The following is a 17,693-nucleotide window of genomic DNA, read 5'->3' as shown; positions in this document are numbered from 1 at the left end:
ATGTCGTTCAGAAATGAACAAATTAAATAGGACATCAGACAACATTAGAGAACAGAAAAAGATTCAATTGAAATTAAAAGAATGTGAAACTAAGCTAATAGATAAAGTAAAGGAAAATCAGTTATGTCAATCTGAGCTTGATAAATTAAATGCCACAACATGCATCCCTTTCGGAGATTATTCAGGAGTTCATCAACTCAATGTCTCTGGCATAGGTTTATTCAATGTTTTGTGCGATAGTCAGTTAGCTGGACCTGGATGGATTGTAATACAACAACGAGTTGGGGGAAATGAGAGTTTCAAGAGGGATTGGGCAACGTATCGCAAAGGTTTCGGTTCTTTTGAAAGTGATTTCTTTCTTGGATTAGAGCAAATACATCGTATCACGAGCTTGCAGCGTTTCGAACTTTACATACATTTGGTTGCTCAGAATGGAAGTGCCTTCAACGTTCGTTATGACGACTTCAAAATATCTGATGAAGATAATGCATATGCACTGAGTTTGGGTAAATCCAATGGAACTTTTATTGAGGATGGCATGAGAGACACTGAAAACATGAAATTCTCAACATACGATCACGACAACGACAAAAATGATGTTAATAATTGCGCAGTCTGGAATGAAAGTGGCTGGTGGTATAATTATTGTTATACATGGTAAATATTGCAAATTTTCATTTTCGAAGCAAGACACATAATTATAGATTTTTGTTTTTTCTTATGCAGTCGTTTAAATGCACCATATGGGCCAAAACTAGGTTGGTGGGAAAAGAAGTACATTATACTTAAAGAAGTTAAGATGCTAATTCGCCCCAAAGAAGCGATGAAGAAATGGTAAACTGAAAAGCTGAAATTCCCATATTTGACTTAATTATGTAATCATTTATATATAATTGGTGCATTAAGAAATTTCGTTCTGAAAAATAAATCGAGCGACTATCTAATGCAGCGATTTATTTTTTGAATGGAGATAGATCAGTTTTTATTGCATTTATTGTATGTTTTGATGTAGCTTTTTAATAGAGGTGCAAATATAATACTTAAAAGTCAGTAAACTTATGATTATCCTGTATATATCCATTCAGTCGAACCTTGAATATTAATATAATTTAAGAAATTATCTACACATATTCGTTTCTTGACTAAACATTGTTACTAATAATACCTAAAAAATTTGGTTTTTGTAACATCAGTTTATGGTAAGGTAATAATAATTTCACAATTCGAGTGTACTCGACTGTGAGATACCCGCTACCCATTTTGAATAAAAGAAATATATTTAGCGGTATTTTTATCAAAATATACCGAATATACTACAAAAATACTAAAAATATTTGGTTTATCGATATAATACCGCACTCAAAACATACCATAGACGGCACAATATACCAGATTGTCAACCACAGAGCCCTAGTAAGTAGGTGTTTTTTTTACCCATACAAAAGTATTTCTTTAATAACTTTGACAATTTTTATCCGATCGCAACCAAATTTTTAGGAATCATAACTACTATAGTTATTACTGCATATACAAAAATTCGCAAAAATTAGATTTAAAAATACGTTTGTTATTAATCAAAATTTGAGGAAAAAAAACTTGATCTGCGTGCAATCATAACAAATGCTGTCGGAAAAAAAATTATAGCTTTATCTATTATAGTCTCTGAGATCCAGTGTTTCATACGGACAGACGGACAGACAGACAGACAGACGGAGATGCTGTTGACGCTGATCAAGAAGTTTGGTATATTTTTTTTTCCTATTTTGTAGTATATTAATTTGGTATAATTGAAAATGTATACCGCTCTGTTTTGCGTTCATAGCGGGTATCTCACAGTCGAGCACACTCGAATGTTTATATTTATTTTACTCTATTAACTCGTTGTTCTTTATATCACATGTATATATATAGTATATTGTTTTGAAGATAATTCTTTGGGCGCAGAGCACGACAATAACGTGAGTTTGACAATGTTTGTTATTTCGAAATCAATATAACCTTGCATATTTGTATGTATATTGATAAACGTTTTTATGCCTGCTTGGGAACTTAATGCGTAATTTAATTAATGGACAATAAAAATGGTAGTTAAATACACATGCAGTTTAACTTATGAAAAACTGAAATTATAAAAACTGTTGTGAAGGAATGAACACGATAATTTGATAGAGTAACAAGCAGAAGAACTTTATATTCATTTAAAGTATCGTATTTAAATTTATGTTTGAATACTTTAAATGAAAATTATGTTAAACTAAATAGGTTTTAAAACATTTTCCACCTCAACCATTAGTTATTTAATTAAGAAAATGGGAAACTGTTTGTAGATTGAACGGAACTTCAAATCATTATAAACAACATAACTAGTTAAAAATTTTATAAGCGTTAAGAACTGAACATAAATATTATGAACAACCAGACTATATTTCGCAAACACTAATAATTTTACTTTATCTAAATATGATAAATATTTGCATTTAAAAAACTAAAGAATTTCATTATGAATAAAAGTGAATGCCCATTACTTAAATGATGATCCGCAATTTAAAACGTGTCAAGTGCTAACATATGACGACCCTTTTCTGTCCAACCAAGCCGAAGAATCTTATAAGCATTAATACTCATTAAAGTTAATTGCAGCTGTCTTTTAGGTTTGGGATTGGGTTTGGGTTCGGTTTTTGGCCTTTTGGGTCTCAGGTTCTATAGACCCACTAAGTATACTATATATAGGTTTCTGCTAAAAATTATGCAAATGAGTTGCGACTTAACCCTTTGTGAGCTGAGGCGTTCAAAGCCGCTCGAAAATTCTCACCTGCTGCCAATTTAAGTAAGCCGGAAAAAAACAAAAGCGCCAAGAACAAGGCAGAACAGAAAAAAGCAAAAAGTACTTAGCACTCAATAGTGCGGCAAAGCGCCAAAAACTTTTGTTGCGCTAACAAACTAAAACGATTGCTAAAAATAAAGAACATTTGTTAAGCAATTCTCCAACGAATTTGTTGGCAGCAAATTAATTTGAACGCCAAATGGCAAAACATCGCTCTCCCCTCTCTCTCTTGCTGTCTTCAACTTGTTTTATTTTTTTGAGGGAGGTTGAGTATTTCAATTAATTTGCTAGCTACAAGTTGGTGAATTTCATCAACGGATTGGGACAGCAAGCAAATTGCTGAAAGTTCTTCCCACATATGCAACGCGCTACCTCGACTTTCGTTTCCCTCTCTCTCTCTCTCTCTCTCTCTCGGTCTGAGCTCATTGTGTGGTTTGTGTATTTGCTCTTTGCGGCTTTGCTTGCCAACAAATTTCAGCGAGTGTTGGCAATAGGTTTTGCTTGTTTAAACAAGTTCTTTTGCGGTATCAGAGAGTGAAGCCAAGAATGGCATTAGAATTGGAAGAGTAGGCGAATCAAATGTGTAATCAAATATCAGTTCAGCACAGCAAATATTTATTAGCAATTAATACTCGGTACATAAATCAACAACTAAATGTATAGAGCTAGTTTATCTGAATGTTTATGGTTTGTTTGCTATTTCGAATTCACTTTTCAATTTAATCGAGGAGCAATAAAATGATGTGTGCTTATACAATTCGATTTTGATACCCGCTAGAGTAAAACGATACCCATAGAGTAAAACGATATAATATCTTTGTGCGCACAGGAAATACATATATGTATGTACATATGTAGCAGGTAGTAGAAGAATTCTACGACCCCTTGAAATATTCATACATACTATATATATTCTTGATCAACGTCGACACAAAAACGGCTGCAAATTCCGGGTATAAATTGAATTCTATAATAATTTGGTATATTCTGAATGTAGTAGTATATCAATATACCAAATATTTTTTTCTGTATATTTTAAAATAAAATTTTAAAATTGTATATTTAGTATATTATTTTGGTATATTTTAAGTTAATGCCCACACAATTTTACTTAGAACTATATAGATATACCAAATAAAACATTCGGTATATTTCAGTATTTTTTAAGTATTTAAATTTTGTAATACTAGGGTACTGTTTTTATTAACGTCAACACAAAAACGGCAGCAGTTATCGGGTTTAAATGGCATTTTATAATAATTTGGTATCATTTTAATGTAGTAATAACAAATATAGCTTTCGGTATACTTCAGTATTTTTAAGTATATTGATTTTGTAATACCGCACTGTCTAGTGTTTATAAAAATTGTGTAGCACGTGTCGAGCACACTCGACTTTAGCGCTCCTACTTTCTTTGCTACCCCATCTCAATTATGTTATTATTTATTCAATAAAAATATAATCCCTAATAAAGCCTTTAAAAAAAATTGTTGCTGTTTATGTTTCGCATAATTTTTGCGTTCTTCTCGCGAAACTTGTTCAATTAATTGTTTGATTGTATTCGCTGAATTTCATTATCTACCTAGAACAGTCGCCTCAACCCGCTTCCCTGATTAACTGGCCACATTGCTTTAAGCTGTGCGGTCCTTGGCAAACTTGCTGCTCGCTTCTGTTTAACAACTTGAGTCAGCTCCGATTACAGAAAGATAAAAAAAAGCCCAGACAGGCAGAGGCAGTCATGAATCGGGTCGAATGTCGAGCGAGGAGAGTGAGGGAGGGTGGGGGAAAATGGGGACTCTAGAGCTAGGTTTACATATTCTATAAATTGCTTATAAATGCCCGGCGCATGCTACAATGCTGTGAATAGCTTTTACCAGCTGCCTCTTACCTCTGCCGCACTTCATAATGGTCTCCTCTTTTGTTTATGTAAAGACAGCAGAAAGGAGAGAGAAAGTGAAACGTTGATTGGGGCAACATTTTTATTAAACTCAGCTCGTAGACGTAGTAAATGCAAAATTTGATCTAGAGCGACAACTGAACTGGGGCTGCTTGGTTTATGGCTTAGCTTGGACTTAGAATGCGTCAGGCAGCAGCAGAGTAGAGTGTTCAACAGGCTCTCGAGACGCTAATGCGATTTACTTAGCACTCTCTGGCCACTTGTCCTTGCTGGGGATCAGTTTTTAATAGTTGGATTGCAAGTTTAGCAACCAGCAGCCATCAGCAGCAGAAAAAGCAAAAGGTTCTTCTGAAAATACCACAAATGAAATTTCACAATAGCACGTGACTCGCACACACACACACACACATGATTGTGGCCTGAGTTTAAATTATACGCGACATGCCTAGAATTCTGCCTAGAATCAAGGCAACTTCTATCTAAAAGAGCAACTGGGAGATAGAGGGAAAGAGAGAGAGAGGGGGGAATTATGGGACTGTGTCTCTGTCTTTGCTGGCATGTCCTGCATCCCTTTTGTAATTTAGTTTTTGCTCTATACAAAATGGAACAACCTTGGTTGGCACACGCTGCGTATAAGTAATCGCATTTGTACAACACAGTTGCACACACTTGTTAGGGACACCACACACACACACACACAATCACAGGCGGATCCCAATGACAGTCGGGGGCATGCCACATTTTATTTGCCCATAACCGTTGACTTCAACACGACCACAACACCAACTACTCCCACAACAACAACCACAACAACAGTAAATACTATAATAACAGCAACAACAACAAATGCAATCAAAAAATGTGTCAAGAATTTTTCACAATTGTTCGTTGTGTACAAGAAGAAAAGCTGAGCAAAAAAAAAAAAAAGTTAGGAAACTAGGCAAGAATGTTGTTAGCTCAACGCTACGCGTCGTGCATAGAAATATTGCTTACAACATCAGAAATCATAAATTCTGTATTATGTGCACCTTTGAAAATGGAGAATCACCTAAATATACCTTATGTAAATACAATTCAAAGAAATTCCTAAATACGAATTTTTTATAAAGTCACAGAAGGCCTTTTGGGAAAATATTTTAAAACGTCAAAATATGTTGACATATCAAGTCAAAAGAAAAGTCATCATAACACATAATATTTATTTATACAAATTCGAAAGCAAAACATATATTTGGTATATTCACATAATACTAAAATACACCATAAAGTACAAACAGTTTTTCAGGAATTGAATACTATATACCAAAAATAGCCGCTCTAGCTTTAAAATTACGCTTGCTATTCGATATTTTTCGATTTGCGGGCGCACAAATTATTACTATTTCTTATTGTCTCTGAGATTTAGGTCTGTCCGTACAGACGGACATGTCTAGATCGTCTCGACAGTTGACGCTGATCAAGAATGTGTATACTTTAAAGAGTCAAAGAAGCTGCCTTCTGCCTGTTGCGTTATACAAAATTATATAATTATATAAAACTTACTATATCAATTTAATTTTTTTTTTTTTACATTGTGGAATATTTATTATAAGAACCATTAATTATGGGATCATCAAAAAAAAATAAATATTGAACATTTTTATTTCGTTACTTTTTAAGTACTATATTTCTGTTTAGTATTTATTTGGAATCCTCTACAAAAATGCTTAGTTTGGTTTAATGAGAATAGCTCTCACACTCCCCTTAGAGTAGCTCTCATAGTTGTAGTTAGACAGCCAAATTTGGCTAACTCATCTCATTATTTTTATTACCTAAATAGTATAGATAAATCCGTAAGAACATTAGTTATTAATTAAATCGTACAAAAGACATGTCTCGCTTGAGTGCCAACAAAAAGCCTTGCCAACTGATTACATTCTCGTACGAGGGTTGCTATTTATATTTCTGGCCTAATAATGAAAATGCGAATATTTATAAAAAAAAATGGATTTATTGTTTGTCACAGTATTCTCCAGCAAGATTTATATACTTTTGAATGCCCTCAAATCAATTGTCGAAGCACTTTTTCCACTCTGATTGAGGCACCTCCAAAACATGGTTTTTGAACACTTTAACAGCATCTTCTGACATCGAAAATCAATGACCACGCCTTTTTTCGATGATGTGCGGGTATAAAAAGAAGTCAAGTCAGGGCTGTACGGCGGATGACCCATGAATTCCACGTTTTGACCGCAAAAAAAGGCGCGGGTTTGAGCTGGTGTGTGGGAGTTCGCGTTGTCATGGTGCGGAATGATCCATCTTTTCTTGTTCGTTTTTCGAATTTCTACAAGGAGTTCAGGCTTACAAATTATGGTGTACCACTCAGAATTGACCGTCCTACATTGCTCAAGCGAAACAGTCGCCACATGACCAGTTTTACCGAAGAAACAGGCGACCATTTGCTGAATAGTGCTTCCTCCACGAACAAGGTTCGTTGGATTTGGCTCGTCTTCAAAGACCCACACGGTCGATTGCTGTTTTGTTTTGGGCTCATAACCATAGATCCATGATTCGTCACCTGTGACCATCTTATAAATGTCTTTTGAAGCACAGGGAATGTATTTTTTCAAAATTTCTTTGAACCAATCCACACAAGCCTTTTTTTGAGCAATCGTTAAATTGTGCGGGATCCAATGAGAACAATCCTTTTTTACGACCAGGTGTTTATGCAATATCGAATGTATTCTGGTGGAAGAAATGTCAAAGGATGCCTCTATCTCACGATATGTCACATGTCGATCTAGCATTATCAGTTCACGCACGGCATCAATGTTTTCTGGCCCAACGTCCGTTTTTGGACGACCTTCACAACCTTCGTCTTCTAGCGAGCATCGGCCACGATAGAATCCATTAAACCAGTATTTCACAGGGCTATAGGATGGCACTTCATCGCCTTATAAAGATTTAAGTTCATCGGTGCACTCGTGTCGTAATAATCCAAGTCGAAAGTTGTGAAAAATTTTTGCTCAAAAGTGTTCACGAGTTAATTCGATTTTTCTGCCGAGGTAAGTTTTTGATTAATCGTTTATCGATATCAAACGTGCTCGTACATGAACAAGTTGTATGGAGCTTTTATTGATAAAAGTCCAAACTTTTTTTGGGAAATAGCCAATTGGTCCTAATATGGCTAGAAGTGACCTAGGCCAGAAACTTAAATAGCAACCCTCGTATATTTTGCTTCCCCTATTTGGTGCTCCCTCCTTCAGGTGTCCAGTTAGGGGAGCAAAACCTGTAAATCCGATAAGTCAGACGAACGAAAAGGCATCAACAGCAGCAGAAAAGCAGCAGCAGATTGTATGAATGCGGTTAGTTAGCACCTTTTGAAGTTTTCAAGAACTGTTGGCACGAAAAGCTTTGATTTTGATTGAAAGGGCAACACGGGGAACGGGAAAGTGGCAGGGAAACATTGCAGATGTGGCAGCTGTGGCAACATTGCTTGGAGGCAGGCAGGCACAGGTGTGTGGCAGGTCTGAGGCTACTCAGAGCGAGGTTCGTGCCGCATTGTTAAAGTTATGCCATTTGGCCTAAACTTTGCCTCGAGAGCAACAAATTGTGCTGCAGCTTGGCTTTTGGCCATATTGCACGATGACTGAATGTATCTCGTCCGCTGCCAGCTGCCAGCATAACGAGTGTGAATGTGAATGTGAGTGCAAGTCGAGTATTCGTCAATGAGCTGCACGTGCAGCTCTTTGGTTGCATAGTTTTCCTCTTTTTTTTTTTTTTTTTTGTTGGTCCTTTGCCTCATCTCTCCATCATTGCCTCAACTCACTTTCCCATTCTTCAGCAGCTGCCTCACTTGATAACCATTTTGAGACGCGGCACGCACCAAAAAGCTCTCGACACATTGGCCAAGTGAAGTCGAGACGAGTCGAGGCGAGGCGAAGCGAAACGAGGCGAATGGCGAATGGCGAACGGATGAAAGATAAACTCGTTGCGGACAATGGCCAAAGCGAAATTGCCTGGCGTTGATATCTGATGCGATTCGGGCTTGACTTCAGCTCTTTCTTCCATTCTTCATCTCTTGCCGGTTATTGTGCTGGCGTTTTTCGGTCAACTTATGAATAGAGCGGCTATAAAGACAGCTCGCTGCTTTTGTAGCGTGCAGCTGACTCTGACATTCTGATGCTACGTGTCATCAAAATATTTCGTAAATTATCATTGCAATACAAATTTAATTTTGCTTTGTATTTTGATACTCTACTACTCTTCAATTTTAGGAAACTTTTAATACCATAGCGTAGAAAGGTTTAGGTTTAGGTAGGACCGGCTGCCCCTGTACGGGGCAAAGCATAGACCAGTGGAGGTCCGTAGCTGTAACGGTAGCTTCTCTACGTCTCAGAAATCGCGCAGTATGGATGCATTTTTGGCAAAAGCCAGCAGCATCCTAGGAGGTAGCCGTGAAACGTCCCGAAGATCGTTGTGGCACGGCGAATTAAGGTATTTCAACCGGAGTCGGGATAACGCTGGGCATCTACAGAGAAGATGCTCAAGTGTTTCCTTAACCCCGGGTTCGTTGCATTTCCTGCACTGATCACTGTTCGTGATGCCCAGCTTTACAGCATGGACAGCTGACAGACAGTGACCAGTTAAAATGCCTAGCATTAGCCTGCAGTCTTTCCTTGAAAGCTGCATGACGAATTTGGTTAAGTTTTTGTTAGTAGAGGCACACATCAGCCTTGCAGTTTTGCACGAGTTGGCATTACGCCAGCTCGCGTCCCACTGAAGTCTAGAGCGCACCTCAATTTCACTGCCTAGAGTTCGCAGGGATATCGGAACATTGCACATGTTACCGACATCGAGCCCCACTCCTCTTTGGCGAGAGTGTCTGCGATCTCGTTGCCATCGATGCCCTGGTGGCTTGGGATCCAATAGATACGCACGACCGCAGATGCGTTCAGCGACTCTATTGCTCTTCTGCTGTCCAGGACAACTTTGGACTTGACCACATCAGAGTGCATTGATCTTATTCCAGCCTGGCTGTCAACAAAGATGTTAATAGAGGTGTGATTACGCTGTAAACCCGAGCCAATTCGGCAGCCTTGCCAATGGCAAAAACTTCCGCCTGGAAGATACTGCAATGGTCTGGGAGTTTATAGGATTGTTTGGAGACCGGGTCTGGGCAGTATACGGCCGCTCCGACACCATCATCCATCTTCGACCCGTCGGTGAAGAGGTTGAGGGCTTCGGGAATGCATAACCCTTCCCGCCAGCACTCCGGTTCCAGGAATATTGTGTTAATATGGTCAGTACTGGTAAGGGATAGTATAGTCCAAGTCTCTACTAGTCTCCCTACCAATGGCGCTGTGACCATAGCCTAGCAGACCCAGATTGCCAGTTGCGGCAATCCGTAGGGACGATTTTGCGGCTATGGATTGCGCGTATAGGTTTAATGGTTCGACACCAGCTATTACCTCGAGGGCTTTAGTTGGCGTCGACCTGAGAGCGCCTGTGATACACAGTAGCGCTTGACGCTGTGTCCTTTCCATGATGGATAGGTACGTCCTTTTTTCCGTGGCATGCCACCACACTAGAACACCGTAGGTGAGGATAGGGCGAACAACTGAGATGTATATCCACCGCATTAGATTTGGAGAGAGGCCCCAAGGGCAACTAAGCATTTTTTTCGCCATGTACAAGGCTCCGGTGGCCTTCTTCACCCTTTCTAACACATTGAGCTTCCATGTCAGTTTGCTGTCCAGGACCACACCTAGGTATTTTACTGCTAGGCTCGGCTTTAGCATAGTGCAGCCTATTTTTGGGGGGGACCACGCAGGTACCTTATACCTCTTCGTGAAGAGGATAAGGTCCGTTTTGTCCGCGTTAATGCTGAGCCCGGCTGATTCGGCCCATGCTTTAACTTCCCGCAAAGTAAGTTCCATTACGGAACTAAGGGTGGTTGGGCATTTCCCAGTTATCAAAATGCTTATGTCGTCAGCATAGGCAATTAACTTGGGAACCCGTCTAGTAAATTTTAGAAGTAGGCTTTTTACGACCAAATTCCAAAGGAGAGGTGAGAGAACCCCACCCTGGGGAGTGCCACCTCGCACTACCTTTGTAATGGCCGCATCGCCCCACGTAGCTACCACCCGCCTGTCACAAAGAAGGCGGTTGACCCACCTGTGGATCGCTGGTGCCGTGTTAACTGAGGTAAGGCCCTTCATAATAGCGTCAGTGGTGACGTTATTGAAGGCGCCTGAAATGTCAAGAAATGCACCCAAGGCATATTCTTTATAGTGGTCTGCTTTTTCAATGGAGGCTACTAGAGCATGGAGAGCAGTCTTAATGGACTTGCCCTTTGTGTATGTGGGGACAACAGATGCATTGAGTTGCTTCTGATGTGCAAATCAAATAGCTTTTCCAATATTTTTAGCAGGAAGGAGGTTAGGCTGATAGGCCGGAAGTCATTAGGAACCGCATGACTGCATTTGCCCGCCTTGGGCAGGAAAATGACTTTCGAGGTCCTCCAAAGAGTGGGGATATGACCCCATGCGAGGCACGCCGAATAGATACCCGATAGTCACGAAACAATCGTGGGCGTGCTGGCTTGCAGCATTGCTGGCGAAAGTCCATCCATAGCGTAGAAAGGTATTATAACTTTGTGCCGACAGGAAATGTATGTAATAGGCATAGCGAGGCATCTCCGACCCCTTAAAGTATATATAATATATTCTTGATCAGCGTCAACAGCCGAGACGATCTAGTCATGTTCGTCTGATCGTCCGTACGTATGAACACCTAGATCTCAGAGACTATAAGAGATAGAGATATAGTATTTTTTCAACAGCATTTGCTATGTTTGCATGCAGATCAAGTTTGCTGCAAGTTACAAATTTGTGGAAGTTATTAAAGAAATACATTTGTGTATTACAATCAGGTATATTGAGCCGTCTATGGTAGATTTTGAATGTGATACTATATCGATATACCAAAAATACCATTCGGTATATTTTTAGTATTCTTGTAGTATGTTTGAAATATTGAGAATAATATCGCAATATTTTATATTTTATTTAAAATGGGTAGCGGGTATCTCGCAGTAGAGCACACTCGACTGTAGCTTTCTTACTTGTATAGGTATACTGTTCTTCCATTTGTTGGTCGAATTCATCTGTCTAATAAGAACAAAATAAATACACTTATAGCACCCACTATAATACACTGCTTTGTGTAATTATTATTACCTTTCCATCAACTGATGTTGCAAAAACAAAATTTTGTATGTATTATTAGTAACAAAACTGCATCATTTATGTTTAGATAAGAAACGAATACATGAAGATCATTTCTTAAATTACATTAACATTCAACGTTCGACTGAAAGGATATATACAGGATAATCATAAGTTTAATGACTTTAAAGTATTTGCAGCTCTATTGAAAGCGTCTAAAGATTTAAAATTTTCTGCAAAAAAAGCTACAATAAATGCAATAAAACCTGATCTATTTCCAATCAAAAAATAAATCGCTGCATTAAATAGTCGATCGTTTTATTTTTCAGAACGCAATTTCTTAATGCACCAATTATATATGTATAAATTATTACATAATTGAGTCAAATATGGGAATTTCAGCTTTTCAGTTTATCACTTCTTCATCGCTTCTTTGGGGCGAATTAGCATCTTAACTTCTTTAAGGAAAATGCACTCATAGTAGCACCAACGTAGTTTCTGCTCATATGATGCATTCAAATTACTGCATAAGAAACAACATAAATCTATAATTATGTGTATTCCTTCGAAAATAAAAATTTGCAATATTTACCTAGAAAAACAATTATTGTGCCACCAGCCACTTTTAAACCAGTCTGCGCAATTACCACGATCATTTTTGTCGTTGTCGTGATCGAATGTTGTGAATTTCATGTTGTCAGAGTATCTCAAGCCATCCTCAAAAACAGTTCCATTCAATTTACCCAAACTCAGTGAATATCCATTATCTTCATCAGATATTTTGAAGTCGTCATAACGAGCGTAGTAGGTACTTCCATTCTCAGCAACCATATGTACGTAAAGTTCGAAACGCTGCAAGCTCGTGATACGATGTATCTTTTCTAAGCCAAGAAAGAAATCACTTTCAAAAGAACCGAAACCTTTACGATACGTTGCCCAATCCCTATCGAAACTTTCTTTCCCCCCAACTCGTTGTTGTATTACAATCCATCCAGGTCCAGCTAACTGACTATCGCACAAAACATTGAATAAACCTATGCCAGAGACATTTAGTTGATGAACTCCTGAATAATCTCCGAAAAGGATGCATGTTGTGGGAATTAATACAGATTGACTAAGCTTAGTTTCACATTCTTTTAATTTCATATGAATCTTTTTCTGTTCTTCTTCTCTAATGTTCTCTGATGTCCTATTATATTCATTGATTTCTGAACGACATAGCTGAATATCTTTTTCATGCCTTATTGATATAGATTTACTCTTCTCTAATTTCAACTCAAGTGTTTTCTGATGTTCAGTGTTATTTTTAATATATTGATCTATTTCAATTAAACTAGAATTAACAAAATTTAATTGAACTTGACAATTTTCTAAGTTGGTGGATTTATCTGATAGTTGTTCTTTTAATTTAAGGATAATATTTTGTTGTGAATGAATTTCAGATTCAGATTTATCAACTTTATTTTGACACAATTGCAAATCGTTTTCCCCTTTGATTACTTTGTTTTTATACTCATTTAATAGAGCTGCCTCCTTCATGAATGTTTCATGAATTCTTACAATTTCATGATATTTTTCCATAAGATCACTCATCTGCTTTTCCTTAGTTTCGCTTTGTTCTAACTCATTTCTAACCTGCCTGAAATAATCGAGCAATGGTTTTACAGTTTTATAATTATGAAGACGGCACTGTTCTTCCGTTTTTCGGTCTGATTCACAAGTCTGATAGAAAGAAAAGGTATACACTTTAATCACTCTTTATTCTTCTTAGTATTATGTCTTTGATCTCACTTCATATCCAGTTGTTGTAGCCACCAAGAGTATTTGAAGAACCATCAGTAACAAAGCTCCGTTAAATTTTATTCTGCGCATTTTAAATGTTTCGACTGCCCGCAAACAAAATAAATTTCGAACTGAATATTTCGTTAAAGACATTGAAAATCTGAAGCGGATGTGGATTCCGCTCAATAGATCTGAATGAGAGAGGTCAAGTAATGATAACCTAGAGTCTCGGCCTAGATTCTCTTTCGGCAGAAGAGATTTCAATGTCGGATGATTGTCTGTAATTTTTTTTAAATTCGGAAAAATGAATAAAATAAAAATAAAAATATATAGCAATAGGTTCTGTTCTGCATGCTCCAGCTTCTCCTTGAAGACCCATACAAAGGAATTAACAAACTTTATGTCAAATGGAATTTATTCAAATTTTGATATATTATTTAAGAGGCTTGTCAGCCACAATAAACTAAACTAAACTAAACTATCAATAAAAGGTTTTTCAACAAATATTTATACAACTTAATTCGCAATAGTACTATTTATCTAAAGATAAACAAAAGATTTCTTACGTAAATGCCGCCCTTTTGGGATTGGGCATAAAGTACGAAAGAACGGCAGCGACTGAAAATAGAAAAGAACAGAAAATGAAATAAACACTTATTAATATTTGAAAATCGAAAAACCTACGCAGCATAACTGAAGCGACCATCACAAAGGGCGGCATACAACCGATCTGTACGAACACGGGGAAGAGTAGATTCCCTGAGAGCGCTCCTAGACGTCCAAACATCATGGCAATGGCCACCACCAGCGATCTGCAAAGAGCAAAATGTTGTCAGACTTCGAAACTGGTCGTATTTATCATTTATTTGAGCCTTACCGCAATTGGATGGGAAAGAGGGCGACGACAGCGCCGATAAGAGATGAAATCGCGACGTCAGAGACAGTAACAAAAACGGAGGAGATGATTATTGTGGTCAGACTGTTAATGGACCAGTAGAGCGCAATGCCAAGTACGCCAGACACCAGCAGACCATAAGCTGTATAGCAAAAGATGCAAGTTAGAAAGTAGAAAATGCGAACTCTAAATGATAATGATAAGTGACTTACTCAACAAGCGTTTGGCACCAATTAAACGGATTATGGCTCCGGCAAAGGAATAACCCACAAGTCCACAAAACGACACAATTATATTGTTGATGTACATATCCATTGAGATGGTTTTTGGCTGCAAGATAGTTGGACGAAATACGTCAGCAAAAAAGGGGTTGTTACTCGTATTAATCTTATCGCCTTATCACGTACCACGGCGCAAGCGTTCTCATGATTTGTCAAAGTCTCAGCTGTTTTATTCACACTGTACTCGAGAATCGTGCACATCGTTGCTGAGTAATCTTCGTTCGCGTGCTCAGCCTCATACTCGGCCATCGAGGCGAACAGCTGTGGCAACCAGAGGCGTATGGTATTCATGCCCAGAAGGATGCAGAACTGCATCGTATAGCAATGAAGGGCTAGACCCAAGAGTGGCTTATGAAACATGGGCTTCATCTGTTGCATGCCAGCGCGAAGACTTTCCATGAGAGTGCGAGACTGACGCTTGGCAGGCTCCGCTTTATCCTCTGACTTATTCTCAATAGTGTAGATCGCTTCACCCTTTTGTGCATCACGACTGGGCACTTCAAGAATGAGAGATTTTATCTGCAAGAGAAACACTCAAATAAAAAGCATTCAAAGGAATATTGCAAGCAATTGTGCTTACTGGATAGGTGTCCTTTGGCTTGCCCGTGTTAACGTGATAGATCATTTTCAGAATCTCCAAGGCCTCCTTATTGCGACACTGGCTCATCAGGAAACGAGGGCTCTCGGGCATGAAGTAGAGCACCAATCCACTAACCAAACTGGGCAACGCGCAGACAAACAAAAATATCTGCCAGCTGTGAACTGTTTAAGAGCAATAACATAAATATTTAACAATTACATACCAAAGTTGATTTAACTCACCATCGAGACTTCCAAAGAGCAGAAAGTCCCAGGGTCTGGAGAAGATGTCCCAAGCCAACATAGGCAGCAGCAGCGTAGATGTTGAAGTTATCATGCCAACCACCATGAGCACACTGGGTCTGTACTTGGGACCATGCATCTCAGTCAGATATGTAAACAGCACAGCCGATGGGCCATTCACCCTACAAGTTGAAGAGTTAATGCGTTGCCAGAGCAAAGAAACATTTAGACACTCACATTAGTCCACCGAAGATCTTGAATGTCGCCAGCATGATAAAACTCTGACTCAGCGCGCTGCCCAAGACACAAATGCAAGTAAGTAGATAGCCATAGACGAGCACCTTACGACGTCCCTTTGTATCGGCCAGATATCCCCAAGGAATTGCCGAGATGATCATGCCAGCATATGCACAAGCATTGAGGACTCCTTTATCCGTCAGTGTTAAGTGCAGATCACACTCAGCTATGGGCAGAATGTACGACATCGTGGTCGACTCAAACACATTGGCACAAGTGGCAGGTACAGTGACGAGCAGCAGAATGAGATTGAAACGTCCGAAGCCAGAGGCAACAATAGCCTTATCGAAGTCCGCAGGAGCATCATCGTGAGAGCCGGAGGAGGCGACAGCTGTGCTGCTTGAGTTCCCATCTGAATTTTTGATAAATAAATTATGTAGTTTCCTTGTAAGCTTAAGATTAACAAAGTCTGAAACTTTGTTGTATTCCTTATTCATGAATTTCACGCTTTAAACTATATCTATTCACAAAATCAAACGATATTTCCAAACTACGCTTAAGTAGAAACTTATTTTAACTTCGATCTAACGTTGAAATACTAATCCACAAATAAAAATTAATTTTCAACAAAAATATAAAAATAATTTCCCTACACCTTTTCTATTATTGTTTGTCATAATAACACTTTTGAATAATGTTTGTTTATAACACACATTATTATTACATCAGACTCGTTTTATGATTTGAGATAACATTATTCCAGGACTTTGCTTGGCTGCTCCTTGCTCCACTTTTCACATCCACATTCCATTATAATATGCATACAAATTGTTGATCTTTAATTTATAATTTCACCATTACCTTTCGCTTTTTCACGATTCACTTTTGCCGCACTTTTCTCGGCCATAGTTTCGCACTATTCGAGTTATGGCTATCACAAATTGTTTTAATTGAAATATTTATTGGACACTCAATTAAAATGCGTACGCTGTGAGAAAACACTTTTCAGTTGAATATTTAACATACTATTTATATCAATTGATCACAGTTCACAGCTTCCGATTTCGGTTCGGATTTTATTTATTTCGCCAGGCTGCCGTTTTCTAAGCGTTTCAGATGCTGAATGATGCATTCTTGTGAATGACACTGGGTTTATATCATCATAGCAATAATGCTATAAATTTAGTGAATGAATTAAAAACAAAATCTGTTTGACTAATTTTACAAAAACAAACATTTCTTTCTTGGGAGCACTAATCATCCTACGGGGTTCCTCAACAAACGACGAGGCAGTCGCCCCAAAAAATACGACAGCTAATCAACTTGAGGTAGCAACCACTTTGATGATTTTGAGATAAGAAAAGATTGTTAACTTTTTAACACGTTTTGTGCACGGCGTGTGCTCACTTTGTAATCACTTGGTAATTGCACGATTTGTTTACATATTTACCTAAGCCATATAATCTTCTGGACATCTCTTTCTCGAACCTTATCATAGTTCACACGGCATGACAAATCTCATTAATCTACGAATGTTCTACGTTACGATCTTAGTTACGTCGCAAAATATGAAAAGAGGCGTGTATCTCATCCATATATTCTGAATGATTTTTAGAATTTTCGCTTATTAAGTTTATTTAGTTATTGGTTTAATTTTTACAACATACCATAGAATTCGAAATATTATTTATAAGAATGTTTATTTTGTAAAAAGATTACATAATGTGGTTACTATCCTATTCTTATA

At 38.1% G+C, this 17,693-nt stretch overlaps 3 protein-coding genes across 7 annotated transcripts in view; 2 read left to right on the top strand and 1 right to left on the bottom strand.

Annotated features, from left to right (window-relative positions):
- The window catches only part of LOC117565699 (fibrinogen-like protein 1), a 169,469-nt gene that overhangs the window by 9,663 nt on the left and 142,113 nt on the right, over nt 1-17,693 (top strand). The window lies entirely within an intron of this gene.
- The window catches only part of LOC117565729 (fibrinogen-like protein 1), a 47,881-nt gene that overhangs the window by 5,180 nt on the left and 25,008 nt on the right, over nt 1-17,693 (top strand). Inside the window, exon 3 of the mRNA XM_052002626.1 lies at nt 216-329. Coding sequence (XP_051858586.1) covers nt 216-329 — 114 coding nt within the window. The remainder of the gene's footprint in view (nt 1-215; nt 330-17,693) is intronic.
- Nucleotides 14,206-16,931, bottom strand: LOC117563806 (probable metabolite transport protein CsbC). Of its 2 annotated transcripts, XM_034242339.2 has the most exons (9): nt 16,808-16,930; nt 15,947-16,358; nt 15,710-15,891; nt 15,468-15,649; nt 15,014-15,406; nt 14,819-14,936; nt 14,589-14,748; nt 14,396-14,523; nt 14,208-14,329 (listed from the first exon to the last, which is right to left on the bottom strand). In XM_034242339.2, the coding sequence occupies exons 1-9, from the start codon at nt 16,851-16,853 to the stop codon at nt 14,274-14,276; spliced, it is 1,677 nt and encodes a 558-aa protein (XP_034098230.2). In that variant the 5' UTR covers nt 16,854-16,930; the 3' UTR covers nt 14,208-14,273. The 2 variants fall into 2 exon arrangements, with proteins under 2 accessions (XP_051858577.1, XP_034098230.2); XM_052002617.1 differs by having other exon boundaries at nt 14,206-14,523; nt 16,808-16,931.

Source organism: Drosophila albomicans, chromosome 2L (assembly GCF_009650485.2).
Source record: "Drosophila albomicans strain 15112-1751.03 chromosome 2L, ASM965048v2, whole genome shotgun sequence".
NCBI lineage: Eukaryota > Metazoa > Arthropoda > Insecta > Diptera > Drosophilidae > Drosophila > Drosophila albomicans.
Note: the sequence above shows the minus strand (reverse complement) of the source record. Positions and strands in the feature narration are given on the sequence as shown.